At 37.9% G+C, this 14,315-nt stretch overlaps 1 protein-coding gene across 2 annotated transcripts in view; it reads right to left on the bottom strand.

Moving 5' to 3' along the window:
- LOC144664611 (uncharacterized) overlaps window positions 1–14,315 on the bottom strand; it is a 34,368-nt gene that overhangs the window by 10,868 nt on the left and 9,185 nt on the right. For both annotated transcript variants that reach the window (XM_078525745.1, XM_078525744.1), the window contains exons 8-23: window positions 13,537–13,638; window positions 12,876–12,974; window positions 12,578–12,676; window positions 11,995–12,093; window positions 11,365–11,463; window positions 10,617–10,715; window positions 9,716–9,814; window positions 8,870–8,968; window positions 8,287–8,385; window positions 8,058–8,156; window positions 7,126–7,224; window positions 5,504–5,602; window positions 4,329–4,427; window positions 3,421–3,519; window positions 2,709–2,906; window positions 1,051–1,164 (exon numbers count right to left, since the gene is read on the bottom strand). In XM_078525745.1, coding sequence (XP_078381871.1) covers window positions 1,051–1,164; window positions 2,709–2,906; window positions 3,421–3,519; window positions 4,329–4,427; window positions 5,504–5,602; window positions 7,126–7,224; window positions 8,058–8,156; window positions 8,287–8,385; window positions 8,870–8,968; window positions 9,716–9,814; window positions 10,617–10,715; window positions 11,365–11,463; window positions 11,995–12,093; window positions 12,578–12,676; window positions 12,876–12,974; window positions 13,537–13,638 — 1,701 coding nt within the window. The remainder of the gene's footprint in view (window positions 1–1,050; window positions 1,165–2,708; window positions 2,907–3,420; window positions 3,520–4,328; window positions 4,428–5,503; window positions 5,603–7,125; window positions 7,225–8,057; window positions 8,157–8,286; window positions 8,386–8,869; window positions 8,969–9,715; window positions 9,815–10,616; window positions 10,716–11,364; window positions 11,464–11,994; window positions 12,094–12,577; window positions 12,677–12,875; window positions 12,975–13,536; window positions 13,639–14,315) is intronic.

Raw genomic sequence — 14,315 nt, 5'->3', positions numbered from 1 at the left:
TAATGTCACAACAATTTTCGTTTGTTGTAGAAAATTAAGGTATCTTTCAAACACGAGAAACGTAAATTAATATTTCACTAACCCACAACTGAAGAACCAAGGATGGATCGATTAAGAAAAACTAAATAAATTACGATACTCCGAATTTAATTGTACTTAATTGCTATCTGTCAGTTTTGTTTCAAAACCGCTTTCTTTCTTGTGATGTTGCTCTAATTAGTTCAAAGGCAGCAAAAGAGGCCAATTTTCCAATAACTCTAGTATTCTAAAGGTCGGTTTACACGGTACGATTTTTCGGCCCGATTTGTTCGAAGCAAATTTACACGCTGCCACTCGTCGGCCCAATTTTCTTTGCCTTGTTTGAACTGCGAGGAGGAAAATCGGCCCGATTTTCAAAAACTATGGCACTGCAACATATTCTTTAAAATTCGGACCGATTTTTAACTGCACACTCGTTTTTCTATCAAATCTGGGCCAAATAGGACCGACAAATCGTCCCGTGTAAACCGGTCTTAAAGTCACAGCTGCCACTAGCATCAGAACCCAATTTGAACAAAGATTTTTGATCTGCTGCTAAGCGCGGGAAAAGTCACGTGAGCCAAAATCACGACGAGTTTTGATTGGCTGAGAAGTCAACGTCTATACTCTGATTGGTCGAAGAAGTTGCACGCGAGGTTTGAGTTGAGCGAATAGCACTGAGCTTTGAATTTAAGCAAACTAAGCAAAGCAAATGCTGCGAAGCAAAGCTAAACAAACACCACAAAACCCGACAAACACATAAGAAAGTGATAAATGATCATCGCAGTGAATTTCCAATTTAAGCAATTGGAATTAAGAAGCCTGAAAAAAAATTCAGGGCTTCAACGGGATGAAGCCCTGAATCCCGTTGAAGCCCTGAATTTTTTTCAGGCTTCTTAATTCCAATTGCTTAAATTGCGATGATCATTTATCACTTTCATATCCATCCGCAGTTCATATATGAATCATTTCATATACATTACATCAAACACATAAGAACTATTTTGGACGACAGTCATTAAACAAACTTACCGGTTTTCTCCTGATTTTAATGGTCTGTGTGACAACTGTTACTTGAGACAGAGTCTCGGTTATCGTGGTGTTAAGATTTACTCTTCGGGAGATGTACAGGGCAGTGTAACCTTCCTAGAAACGCACAAAACACACAAAAAAGAGTATTAAGAGGAAATCCGCCAGGACTTCGAGTAGTTATTGGACAAAATTATGTACCAAAACTATTTACACCTGATTGCAAGCTTTTGTGTTACTGCTTCAAATATCTTAGTCGAAAGAAATCTTTTCTAACAACACCACACTGGATTCCACTGAATCTCTTAAAGGGTATGTAAGCTTTTGCCGCATAGCTTGTGAACTTTAAATATCATTTTCTCAGACTCTGATAAGAAATTGTTGTACCAGAATTATTTCCACCTTATTGCAAACTTTTTTGTTACTGCTTCAAATATCTTATTAAAAGAAATCTTTTCTAACAACACCACACATCGAAAACACATTTTGAAGTTCCGCTGAATTCCACTGAATCGCTTAAGACGAATTTACAAAATGGCTACACGTGAGATTTTGCCCATACCTTGTGAACTTTGAAATTCATTTTCTCAGACTCTAATAAGAAATTGTTGTTGGTGTTATCACGGATAATTACTTACATCTTTACCTTTTATTAAGGGTAGGAAATAACGCAATAGGATTTAAATTATTCTGGAAATTGATTTTTGGTCCAACTTTAATAAATATTACTCGACTTCCTAGTGGATTCCGTCTTAATTCACCTAATGTTTTTTAAAATAGAAATCTACTGCGATAAATCTGTGAGTAGAAAGTTTGATACAAGTGAACAATTATGTAAAATGCTTTAACCAACAGCAAACTATGTTCTGGGGAAAGTCGGAAATGAAGAGTAAAAACATATTTACGTTGATAAATAAAAACCTTCTTGGGACACAATCGGAATTGGCAAGGTCCGATGAGGTTAAATGCGATTTAACCAAGTTAAATAAGCAATTTAACCAAGTTAACCACGAGTGGGTAGTCAGCTGCCCTGGTGGTCAGCGGTTACTAGCTCTTGTCAGGCTCAGTGCTTTGCGTTCTCGGACATTACAGCGTGGAGTCAGGCCTTCGTTCCATGGAGGGTTTTCAGGGATGTTTTGCGAGTTTTTCCCCTCCCTCCCTCCCTTCCCTGCTTCTTGTTATTAGTTATTCATTTTTCCACTGATTTAATCAGTGTGACGGGTGTCTGTGTGTGGGGGCTCATGGCTGTTTTGTTGGGATTGCCACCTTGGCAGCTTTATTCTATCTGGGGAGGGCCGGCTGACCTCAGTGGAGGCCCTCCCGGGTATCCCAGGCACCCATCCTCCATATTCACGAGGCAGGGGTTAACAGATTTCAACTTTGTGGCTAAGTGACGCGCCTTTGCGAAAAAGTTCTGAGCGCTCGCATTATATTGTAAGTTCCTAACAAAGTATCTATCACAATTCGGTGCACAAAAAACCCTGAGCCACTAGCGCGGAACTACAAGGGTTTTGAAGTTCTCTCTGGATCGTCACGCAAAGATCCTAGCAGAAGTGTTGTGTGACGTCATGCAAAACTCCTAAGAGAAGCCTTTGTGACAACCCAGGTAACAACTGTGAAGGAGACAAACCGGTTACAACAGGTTCTTAAACTGTACTCACATTGGTCATAGCGTTAGGATTAGCTCCATGTTCTAACAGCAGGTCAATAATCAGCCTGTGTCCATACTGTGCAGCCAGGTGAAGAGCTGTGTAGCCGTTCTTTGTCTTGCCTTCAATGTCTGCTCCTGCTTCTATCAGTAACCTTGCCAATTCAAAATGACCGTACACACAGGCGATATGCAAGGGTGTGAAGCCACTCTGATGAGAAGAACGCGAGAGATCTTAGTCAACAATTTATATATGTACAAGAAGAAATAGGTGATGGGTTGGGGTATAGATGCTTATTATTTTGCTGCGGTGGGGCTATCGTAAAACGTTAAAAAGCGTTTGGGTATACTGTAGTGGCCCATCAGGCCAGAGCTTATTAATCGGTACCCATTTATACTGCTGGGTGAAGACAGGCACTATGAGAGTTAAGTGTCTACTCTTGCCCAAGAACACAACATAGTGACCCTGGCCAGGGCTTGAACCCGGACTGCTTGATCCAGAGCCTAGGACGCTAACCATTATGCTCAGCTACTGTGATCATTGATCAGAGTGGGGGAGGGAGGGGTGGGTAGGACGATTTTCTGTATTGTAACATGCGGAGTAACATTAACAGACACAAATTTGGGACATGGCCGAGTGGCCAAAATCACGTGTGCCGTCGGGAACAGTAAATACTTCATATAAGCGAACTTGTAACATGTACAAGAATGTCTGTCTTACATACCACAGTCTCAGCATTAATGGGTGCACTGTGCTTGAGTAGAAGTTTAGCCACATCAATCCTGTTCTCTCTTGCTGTCAAATGCAGTGGAGTCAAGCCATTCTACAACATTAAAGACAAATCAAATTACTTTCTCCGACTAAGTCATTTATAGCTTTTATGGTAGCATAGCACTCCAGTACCAAGGATAAAAAAACTAAGGTAGATGGATTGGGTGGCACTCAAATAGGAGTAGTGCTACCCTCCACCCCACCCTCCCCACCCATGGGTGATTTTTTTTGTTCCTAACTGTATAGAGTGTGTTCTTGGCGGCCATATTGGAGGAGTGAAACAACAAAATGATTTTCCTTTGGGGAAATAATTATTTTTATGCAAATTTCTTTTATTGTTTGACTCCTCCAACATGGCTGCCATGAAAACACTTTATATGAAAACTACTGCACATATGCCTGTTGACCAAGTTCTACAATAATAAATTACAACATGTATAGCAAGTACAGTTTGTGTTAAGAGATCCAATTTACTTCCTGTGTTGGAAATTGGAATCTGTGTAAGAAATAGTAAGTAAGACTTCATTTTACGATGGTGACACTTGACAGTAATTAAACTGATAAACTCATGGCTTTCAAAATAGCGTTAATTGGTCAATAATTAGTAATAGTAATTGGACTGAGTGGAGACTTCAGGGAGTTCGGGGTCATGGAGCGGCGAATCTCTGGTGGGCCCGCACGGGTGGAGTCTTGGCCTTTCTGTGCAGGTACATGTGCACCAAGTGGCAGCATCAAATGCGCGTGTTGAGGCGGGGGAAGTTCATGTTGCTCAATGATTCTGTGGCCGCCGTACGCGACAATGGCGGCAGAACCAATCAAAATCGAGAATTTGTTATAGATACGATTATTGTTTTTATTTACATTGGTAGTGACTCCAGGATGAGCTCCATTTTCCACCAAGTGTTCACACAGCTCCAAGTGTCCTTCCTTGGCTGCCAGATGAAGAGGACTGATACCAGTCTGACAAAAACAAACAAAGGAAATGAAACAAACTTGAACATTACAGTCACATGGATGTTTTTTTTTTGGCATTAATTATTTAAAGTGCATATGAAGCGAAATCAACTTTTGTTTATTTCGAAAGTTCTGTATGTTTAAGACACTATCCCAAAGTTTGAACCTTATCAAGAAAAAACTCGCAATTTTATAAGGCCTGAAAGTTGCGCTATTCAGTTTGCCCTCAAAATTGTCCTTCAAATTGCGCGGTCAAAATGGGCTGATGACGTATTGTTGTGGACAAGATTCTTGGAATCAACATGGCGGAGAGAGGGAAACTAAGGTAAACTGCGAAGAGGAGAAAGATATTGCGTGGCTGGTGCCCCAAATAGTCTAAGTTGTACAAATTCCCTTAGTTACATTGTTATTAGCGACTAAAGCGTGATAAAGCTGTCCACAACAATACGTCACAAGCGCATAAACTCGCCCCAGTCTTCTGGACATTTTTAAACAGAAAATAAGGCTTTTTGCAGCGCCGAAATCACGACCAAATTTTATTTTTTAAGAGTTAAAACTTTGCAGTTGTTTTATTAACATATTGAAGGATAAAATTGTGCAAAAAAAATTTCGCTTCATATGCACTTTAACAAGCATATCACAAGTCATGGAAAAAGTCTTACAACATGGAAAAACAAATACATTTCTTTCTTGGTTTGTGTACATGTGTATTAAGTTGGAGGGTCAGGGCAGCATAATTGCGTCAAGTTGTATATATGACTGGAGGGCAGCAGGAAGACTGCAAACTGTAGCAGTAGGAGAGAGACAGACTGTTTGTGTTAATTTTGCCCTACATTTGCAATCAAAACTCCTGGTAATCAAAGTTCTCTCTCCAGACTCTCTCGTGGATATCCTCTGGTTGATAACTTTCTTTATTCTCCTCACCCACTCCTTGACAATGTATTGATATTATGTGATTTTTACTGTGCACACATTGCGTGCCTATGATTCCATTTTGTAAAATTTTAAATATTGTACCAGATATCAGGCTCTTCTTGATGATACCAAATTATGTTTTCAATGAAATGAAAGTCAGTTCTCACCTGTGTAGCGACAGCAGGGTCCATGCCTCGTCTCAGTAGTATCAACACAATGTCTATCCTGTTCTTCTTAGCTCCAATGTGCAGAGGAGTAAATCCATTCTAAAAAGTGTGCAACAAGACTTTTGTAAGTGCACTCTTGGTGGTGGTGTATGTAACCATAGCTTTCCCAAGGTCAAGATGAAAACCACCTTGGGCTGCCTGTGTTTGTGCTAGTCGAAGTTTTAACCCTTTCACTCTCGTGGGAAATACCACATTTTTGTACAACGGTAACTATGGACCTGAAGACCACATACTATATCTCATTTAAATGGTATTGTTTGTGGCATGTCATAAATCATACTATTAGACAAAACCAAAACATAGGCACGCTAAGCGTGCAGGAGTTATTTTTTCAATTTATGGGTGGCTTGGGGTGACTGGGTGATTGTCCTGTTGGGATGGTTTATGCCATGGGTTGGCTTTTGTGTTGGGCCCCGGAGTCACTTTTTCTTCCTTGTGCATTTTGGTCTCTGTTTTTTCGTTTTTTGTTCACCTGCGGTGTTGCGCGGTCTTGCTGCCACTCCTTTTCTCCCTCCCGCCACCGGTCTGCGCGCCCTCCGGTTTTCTTTCGTGCCGCTCTCTCGGTCGGTGCTCCCCGGGGGGGCGCGGCGTCCCTTCGATTCCCACTGGCCGTGGTAGTGAGGGAAAAGATGTGCTCGGTCATCGCCTGGCTGTCAGGAGGTGCGGGAAGAACGCGATCGCCAATAGGTGGTTTTCTTTTTTTTGTTTTTACGTCTGTGGGCTCCTGTCTCTTTCGTGTCGGTGAAACTGGTGGTTTTTGATTCGGCCCGACGGACAGACTATGTCGAAGTGATTTATTTTTTATTTTTCCCGGAAGCAGCCCGAAAAAGGTCGGGCAGTGGGAACTGTTCGCTCACAAAAACGTCAATCATGATATTCACACTCACCATTATCTTGTGTCTTCGTCTTGACTGCGACATGACCCATATATCTTCGCCTTTATAAACTCAATGATGGTTCTGGTCCTGATCTGATTGGTGTGAAAACACCATACTTCCTGATACAGGTCCTCGCGCTGACTAAAGAGCTATTTGAAAAAATAACTCAAAAAATAAAACATTAAAAAATATCTCATTCCACCTATATTTTAAGTATACCCCAAAACTATAGCTTAATTTGCAGCTCTTAATGTGAGGGTTGTTGTCAGATATTAAATTGATTTTAGAAAATAAAGAGGAAAAAGTTGCAAAAGTTGTAGGGGTAATCAGGTCTCATATGCTAGGGGGGTATGATTTTATGCTTTTAATAGACAGATCTGTTCAAGACCATTTTTCTGCTCAAATTTCATACAAATTGACCAAATATTGAGCATTCAATGGCATCTTGTGCCATATGGCACTCTTGGGAGTAGGAGTGTTAAGCTACAGTCAACTCTCTCTTAAGATGGACACCGTCAAGACCAGCTCCAACTATCCGTCTTAGAGAGGTTAGCATTAGAGTTTAGTTACAGTAAAATGACTGAAAAATGGCATGGACAGAGCCGACACCAGGTGTCTGCCTTATAGGGGTGAGAGAGTTGGCTGAATTTTTTCTCAAGGGAATCAAGATAAGGACAGTTTTACCTTTGCCATAGCATTAGGATCGGCGTTGTTCTCCAACAGAAAAGTAGCCACTTTATCATTGTTGTAGTGAGTTGCCACATGAAGAGGAGTAAGACCATGCTACAAGAAAAAACAATCCTATGTCAATAGATGTTGTACTCTGTGTCATCATCCCCAGGGGGGTACTTCGGCTTGTAAATGACGGGGATGATCGAATGGAGGCAAAACTCAGGACCCAAAAAAATCCTTAAGTCTTCCAACATTACCCAAAAAAATCCCTGGACCAAAGATAACCCCCCAAAAATCCCATGTCAAATTACCCCTAAATTGCCAGGAGGGGCAATAACATAACACAAAGAACACTCCTTTTGTTTATTTATGATACCATTAATACGCCAAGGCCGTGCCAAGGCACTTTAGTTCGTTTTTAATACCCCAAAAAATCCTCTATCTAAATCAAGTCACCCAAAAAAATACTTGCCAAATTTTCCAACCCAAAAACATCCCGGAATCGAAAATTTCAAACCCAAAAAAATACTTCGATCATCCCCGTCATTAACAAGCCGGAGTACCCCCCCCCCCCCCCCCTGGGTCTTACCTTCTATTTAGACACTGCATCTCCCATGGCGGCCACCATTTGCAACTAATTATATCAACAGGGTTTGTATTCTTTTGAGCTTTTGAAATTCCAAGACTTTCCATGACCTTTTCCAGTGCTTTTCAAAGTTTTCCGTGACCTAAACTTGACCATTTTTCTTGGAAATTTTCAAAAATTATCTTGATTTCAGGTACATTTATTTTGTACAATGAATACCATTTTTCATAACTTTCCATGACCCATACTTAAATTTTATGACTTTCCAGGCCTGGAAAATGAAATTCTTAAATTCCATGACTTTCCAGGTTTTCCATGACCCGTACGAATCCTGATCAAAACGCAAATATTCACTGACCTTTCCCTCTGGATCAGGGTTATCATAATGCTTCAGCAAGATTTCCACAATCCTGACATGACCATTTCTGGCAGCCTCATGTAAAGGAGTAAATCCTTTCTGTGAAACAACAACAAAATATCTGGTTAAAACAAACCATGGCTTAACCAATAAACAACATAAATGTCATTTATTGGCGCAGCTGGATAAGATGCTTCTGTTTGGTACTGATAATAAGAACCAGACATACCTTAGACAGCTCAGTAACAGAAGCTCCGTGTTCCAGAAGAATTTCTACCAGTTCTTCATTGCCATCTCTGGCAGCAATGTGCAAAGGTGTGCACTTGTTCTAAACATACAAAATAAATGCACCACTGTTACACATTTGTGTATTATTTTAACTATTTATTAAATTTCCATTTCTTACAATCACCCTATTGATTTTAAAAGATGACCAAAGCTGACCACACCAAGAACATAAGGCAAGGAGAGCAGCACCCAGACTAGCATCTGTAGCACAAAGCAGCTAACAGCATGGTGATGTGTCTTTATTGCAATTGATAAACATCAGTACATGGTGATTCCTCTGATGGGGAAGGGGCAAGAAGGGGGTCGTGCTAGTTCATATTTTGTCAGGTTCCACCTGCTAGCCATGAGGTCTCGGCCCATAGCTTTGGTTAAAATCCAAAACCCTGACCTTGTCAATTTTTGTCGTCATGTTCAGCCCAGAATTCTAATAATCACTGGTATTATACGAACATGTATTGTTTATTATCCACAACAAAATAAACAAGCTTTACAACTAATAAATGAAGCAAAATATGTATATGAACCTTATCAATGGCATCTGTGGATGCCCCATGGTCCAGCAGAAGATTCACCATCTCCACATTCTTTGTTCTGACAGCAATATGCAATGGAGTCTCACGGTCCTGGAAGATTTGAAACATTAAGGGAACATGGTCAAGTTCAGGCTGCAGTTCAAAATGCAAACTCTTTTCACTGATTCCATAAAAAAAGGTAAAGGGAAGCCTCAAGTGAAGTGGCCAATACTGCCAAGCTTATCCCGGTTTTGATAGCATCAAGTGGCCAGGAATATTTCTACTCCCCCTGAATGGGATGTTAGTCTTTCGTAGGGTACCCTCCCCCCAACATTAGCGACCTTCAGATTTGACTACGAGTACGAGATCGAGTACGAGTACGACTTTGGAATTTCGACACAATTGTATCCCCCAAACTATAAATCTTCCCTGTTGCTGACTAACACATAAATAAACGTTAGGGATAAGATTGGTGTGATAAGTGATTAAAGGAGACACGCTAATTTGGTTTGAAAACTCGTACTCGTACTCAATCTCGTACACGTAGTCCAATCTGAAGGTTGCTATTATTTTGCTGGAACCCATTTATCATTTATACACCTGGGTGGAGAGAGGCACTGTGAGAGTAAAGTGTCTCGCACAAAAACACAAGGCAGCGACCCTGGCCAGGGATTGAATCCAGGCCGTTTGATCTGGAGTCTGGTGTGCTAACCAATAGGCCACTGCGCCTCCCATAATAACCAGAATTACTAAATAAATAATTGCTTTCAGTTTTACAGTGTACACCATTTCATGATGTGTTTTATGTTTATGCCAAGATTTAAGAAAATCACTGCAATCTAGTTCAAAAATTCAAACCTGTGTTTTGGCATCCACTGATGCACCATTCCTAAGCAACAGTCGCACAATTGTTATCTGCCTTCTACGACATGCAATGTGTAAAGCAGTTTCACCTCTCTGAAACACAGGAGCATCAAACAATGTTTTTAATAAAAGTAAATAGTCTAGAGAGCCCACAATTTAACCGTAATGTGTTAATTAAATCCAAAGAGTTCTAAATATTATGGAAGAAGATGCAAGATCATTAAAGCCTGGCTCTCATATGATCGTCCCGATCGTCTCTGTCGCTTCTGTCGCTTCAAAAAGTTTGCTTGCTCCAATCACCTCAGACTTTGCAAACGACAGAAGCGACAGAGACGATCGGGGCGATCATATGAGAACCAGCCTTAACACAAACAAATTATCAACAACAAATTTATCATTTACGGATTGAAGAGAGAAAACTTGCTAACAAAACATGTACCAGAGTGATACTACATGTCGGAAAGAAGAAAAAGCAAACACTGCCTCGTGATGGATTTGGTAAAGAAGAAATTTTTAGTTTTTCTGTTTAAACCTATTTAAATATTCTCTTTTTTTTTTCCATATTTCTGGCACACCATTATAATAACATGTTTTATTTTAAAGTTCAGAATTACGCATTAATAGTAGGGGATGGCTAATGTATATGTAACATTCAAAATTAAAATCCACTTTCAATTGATAAACAATATTATGCAAATTACTTTAAGGGTTGTTTAAAAGGCCATGTGTTCTTTTGTTTAAATTGAACAAAAGATCTTTACTTCAAAAGCTGAATACACCATTCTACAACTCACAAACAAATAACAGCTTCTGTCAAACTAAGAGCCTTATATAATAAAAAAAAAACTTCTAAATACATTTGAAGGTTTTATCTTGTGATGGAAAATGAACCTACCACATTGGTGATGTCAGGAGAGCCGCCATGTTGAAGAAGGATAAGAACTAATGTGACATTACCATAATATGTTGCAACGTGCATAGGAGTTTGGCCACCCTGAGAAAAGAAAAAAAGAAAAATGAAGTTAAAATTCTGGTGCAGAAAAAGAAATACTTAATATAAATGACAATAACACAAATAAATTTCATGACTAGCAGTGAGCAGCCAAACATTTTAATCTACATGTACATCTCTCAAGTGACTTCATTGTGAGACATATGATCAATTTTTTATTTTTATTTTCATTATACATGTTTGAAGATTCATGTACATGTATGTATGAAGTGAATGCGTTGTTGTTTAATTTTTTCTTTGGTAAAATTTTTCAAACCAGTTTGATTGTAATTTCCCTTTGTTTCAGATTATGATAACGAATATATAAGAGACAATGAAAAATCAAAATCAAACTGGTTTGAAAAAAATTTAAACCAAAGATAAATTTAAACCACAACAAATGCAATATATAAATCTTGTAGGGCTTGAAACCATTTACAGTACATTGTACCCCTGGGCGACCTTAGTTGCCTGTGAGAAAATTTTGTTGACAAATATGACAGAAAGCATTTTGAGGGTGATTCAGATCACATAAAGATTTTGTTAACTATAGTCATATAAGGTAACATTCAGCATCTGTTGAGATTAAAATGTCTGATTTCACATCAGCAGGTTTGTTATATTCAGCGTTTCACACAAAAAGAAAATTTACCTCATTGGCAGAATGAACATTTGCACCATATTTCAGCAGCAGCTGGATGACTTGTTCCCGATTTTTCTTACAAGCAACATGAAGAGGAGTAAACCCATTCTAAAAGAAAAAAATACAATGATAGTTAATCAATGTTAATTCTAAAGTAAATGATCAGTACTTAGCATGATCATCATATCTATAAATTTGGGTGCCACAAACTAAATGTGTAGTCTTGAATATTCTGGTGGTTTAGAAAAATATCTTTGGTGTATGCATGTATAGTCCACAATATTGCAAAAAATGTAACTTCCTGAATAAAACAGTGAAGAAGAACTGTATTTTCTTATTATTTCTTAGCCCTAAATGTCCAAAGGCAAAATTAAATTTTAGTTATTTTAAGCCAATGTTTAACCAAACTAAATTTTATTTGCATTAGCATCATGTACTTGTAAAAATTCAAAGAACAGAATTTGCAAAAAAACAAAAACAAAAAGTAACAAATCTAATTTTCACAGATTAAAATGATTCTCAGCATCACTTCTCAAAGAATCAATGAACATCACCCTGTTTTTGTTCAGCACAGGAACAGCACAAAGAATGCACTCAATTCTCACAACATACTTGTTGGTTAGAATCAGAGAATCTTACCCTGGCTCTAGCATCAGTGTCAGCTCCGCGGTTCAGCAAAAGCTCAGCAATATCCACGTGACCGTAATGTGCAGCGATGTGGAGAGGTGTCAGGCCATTCTTTGAAACAAGGATAGAATCATCATTATTTTGTTATAATTATGCTCAATAAAACACAGTGAAACAACTATTTCTTCCAAACAAAAAAAAACTTTTACAAACCATACACATTTTAAAGAACAAATTTAACCAATTTGTAGATGATTTTATAAAACTGAGTATTGCTTGGTTTGAAGTAGTTCAGTACTACAGTGAACCAGAGGGAATGGTATTAAGACTTAGCTGGGTGGTTTAGTCTATTTTTTTACAAACAGTTTACTGTTTCATCAATAGTACAATGTACTTGTATCACATTACAAAGGATAGTGACATTTAACTGTAAAATTTAATTAACTCTGTGAATGGTAAAAACAAAACAAAGAAAAATTTCTCAAAGTAGAATTTATAAACAAAACAAAAACTAAAAGAGGAAGAAAGGAAGTGTTATTCTAGCTGATCATGTGTTCTTCGCGATCATGTGTTCTAGCTGATCATGTGTTCTTACTGTTGCAACAGCATTAACAGGAGCTTTGCTGTCGATCAGTAGTCCAGATGTGCTGTGGTGATTCCCTTGGCAAGACATGTGTAGAGGAGTAAGACCATGCTGAAGAAATAAAAAGTCAAAATTTACTGCCGGTATCATACAACCATCAATTCTCCTGACTGATCGCTATACTTTTTTTTAATGTTAGTTCTGAGAATTTAGTTACACATCAAGGCAGTATGATATTCTTCATTCTCATCGCCTGTCTGATTGACAATGTATTGACAATGTAAGGAGATTATAGATGTTGATCACTAACTTTTGTTCTGGATGTTATTGACGCCTTCTTATTCACAAGATATTCCACAACCTTGTCATGTCCATCTCTTGCGGCACAGTGAAGAGGAGTCAGACCATCCTATTGAGTGACAAAAAAACGAAACAAAAAAACAATGCTTCTAAATTCCAATTTGATCTGAAAACATGTACAGTGGATCAAGAGCCACTCCGTGGATATGCTACTGAAAATTCCTATTTATTTTATTTATTTATTCACCAGTATTTATTATTTGTTTTACAATAAGTTTTGATAATGGAACCCTAAAAAGTTGATCAAAAAACACCAATGATAACACAATCTGGAAGACAATCAAAACTTCGCCAAACCTATTTAACAGTTCATCCTGAGCCAATAAAACATGCATTTTGAAGCATTTAAAATTCAGAAATAACCAAAAAAAATTAAAAAAAAAAAAAAAACAAAAAATATTTTTATTATAAACAAAAAAAAAAAAAAAAAAAAAAAAAATAAAAAAATTAAACAAATAAAAAAAAAAAAAAGGAAAAAAAAAAATACCAAAGTAAATTTAAAAAATAAAAAAAAAAAAAAAAACCCCGAACTGCGCAGTACGGACTGGAAATCATCTTTAAACAACTGTACAAGACTCGCTTTCTCGGACAAGCAACATTAATTAACTGACCTTGTTGGGTATGTCGACTTTTGAACCTTTCTCTACCAGTATTGTCACCACATTAAGGTTGCCATATTTTGCTGCCACGTGAAGGGGTGCAATGACATAGTTCTGTGGAGAGGAGAATAATAATTATTATCAGTTTGCAGAACAGAGCAATAAAAAATGGATAATTAAACCTATACAATAAATATGTATTATTACATTGAATCCCCCCCCCCCAAAAAAAAAAAAAAGGAAAAGGAGGAAAAAGGGGAAAAAAAAAAAAAAAAAAAAACAAAAGGGAAAAAAAAAGGTCGAGTTAGCGGGAGTTCGAGTTACTGAGGGTTCGAGTTATCGGGATTCAACTGTATTATTATTTCAAATGTTACTATCCTTAAGGTTATCTTTGTGCGTGTGTAATAACTTGAGAATTTTAATAGTGAAATGTATTTATCATATTTATAAATTAACTTTATTTTATTTATTTATTCATTATTTTTTTTCCTAGTTCTAAAATGTAGGTAACTTTACTCTGTATATTAATGTTCTTTTTTTTGTAATTGCAATTAAAAAAAATGTTTGCATATTTTATAATCAGGTGCTGACCCATTAAAGTAATGCAATAAAATTGCCTCCTCACTTTTTGGGGAAAGAAGTCTGACAATGGAGTGACTCGAAGAGAACTTACATTGTACAAGGTACATAAATGACAGACATTCAAGGTTTATTGAAAGCAGGCATGAATAAAGCACAAAAACTACCAGACAGGTATAACCATGCTTATGCCTCATTGCGTTGTTCCAGAA

Source organism: Oculina patagonica, chromosome 9 (genome assembly GCF_052425735.1).
Source record: "Oculina patagonica isolate OP01 chromosome 9, crgOcupat, whole genome shotgun sequence".
In the NCBI taxonomy this organism is placed as follows: Eukaryota; Metazoa; Cnidaria; class Anthozoa; order Scleractinia; family Oculinidae; genus Oculina; species Oculina patagonica.
This window is presented reverse-complemented; position numbering and strand designations above follow the sequence as displayed.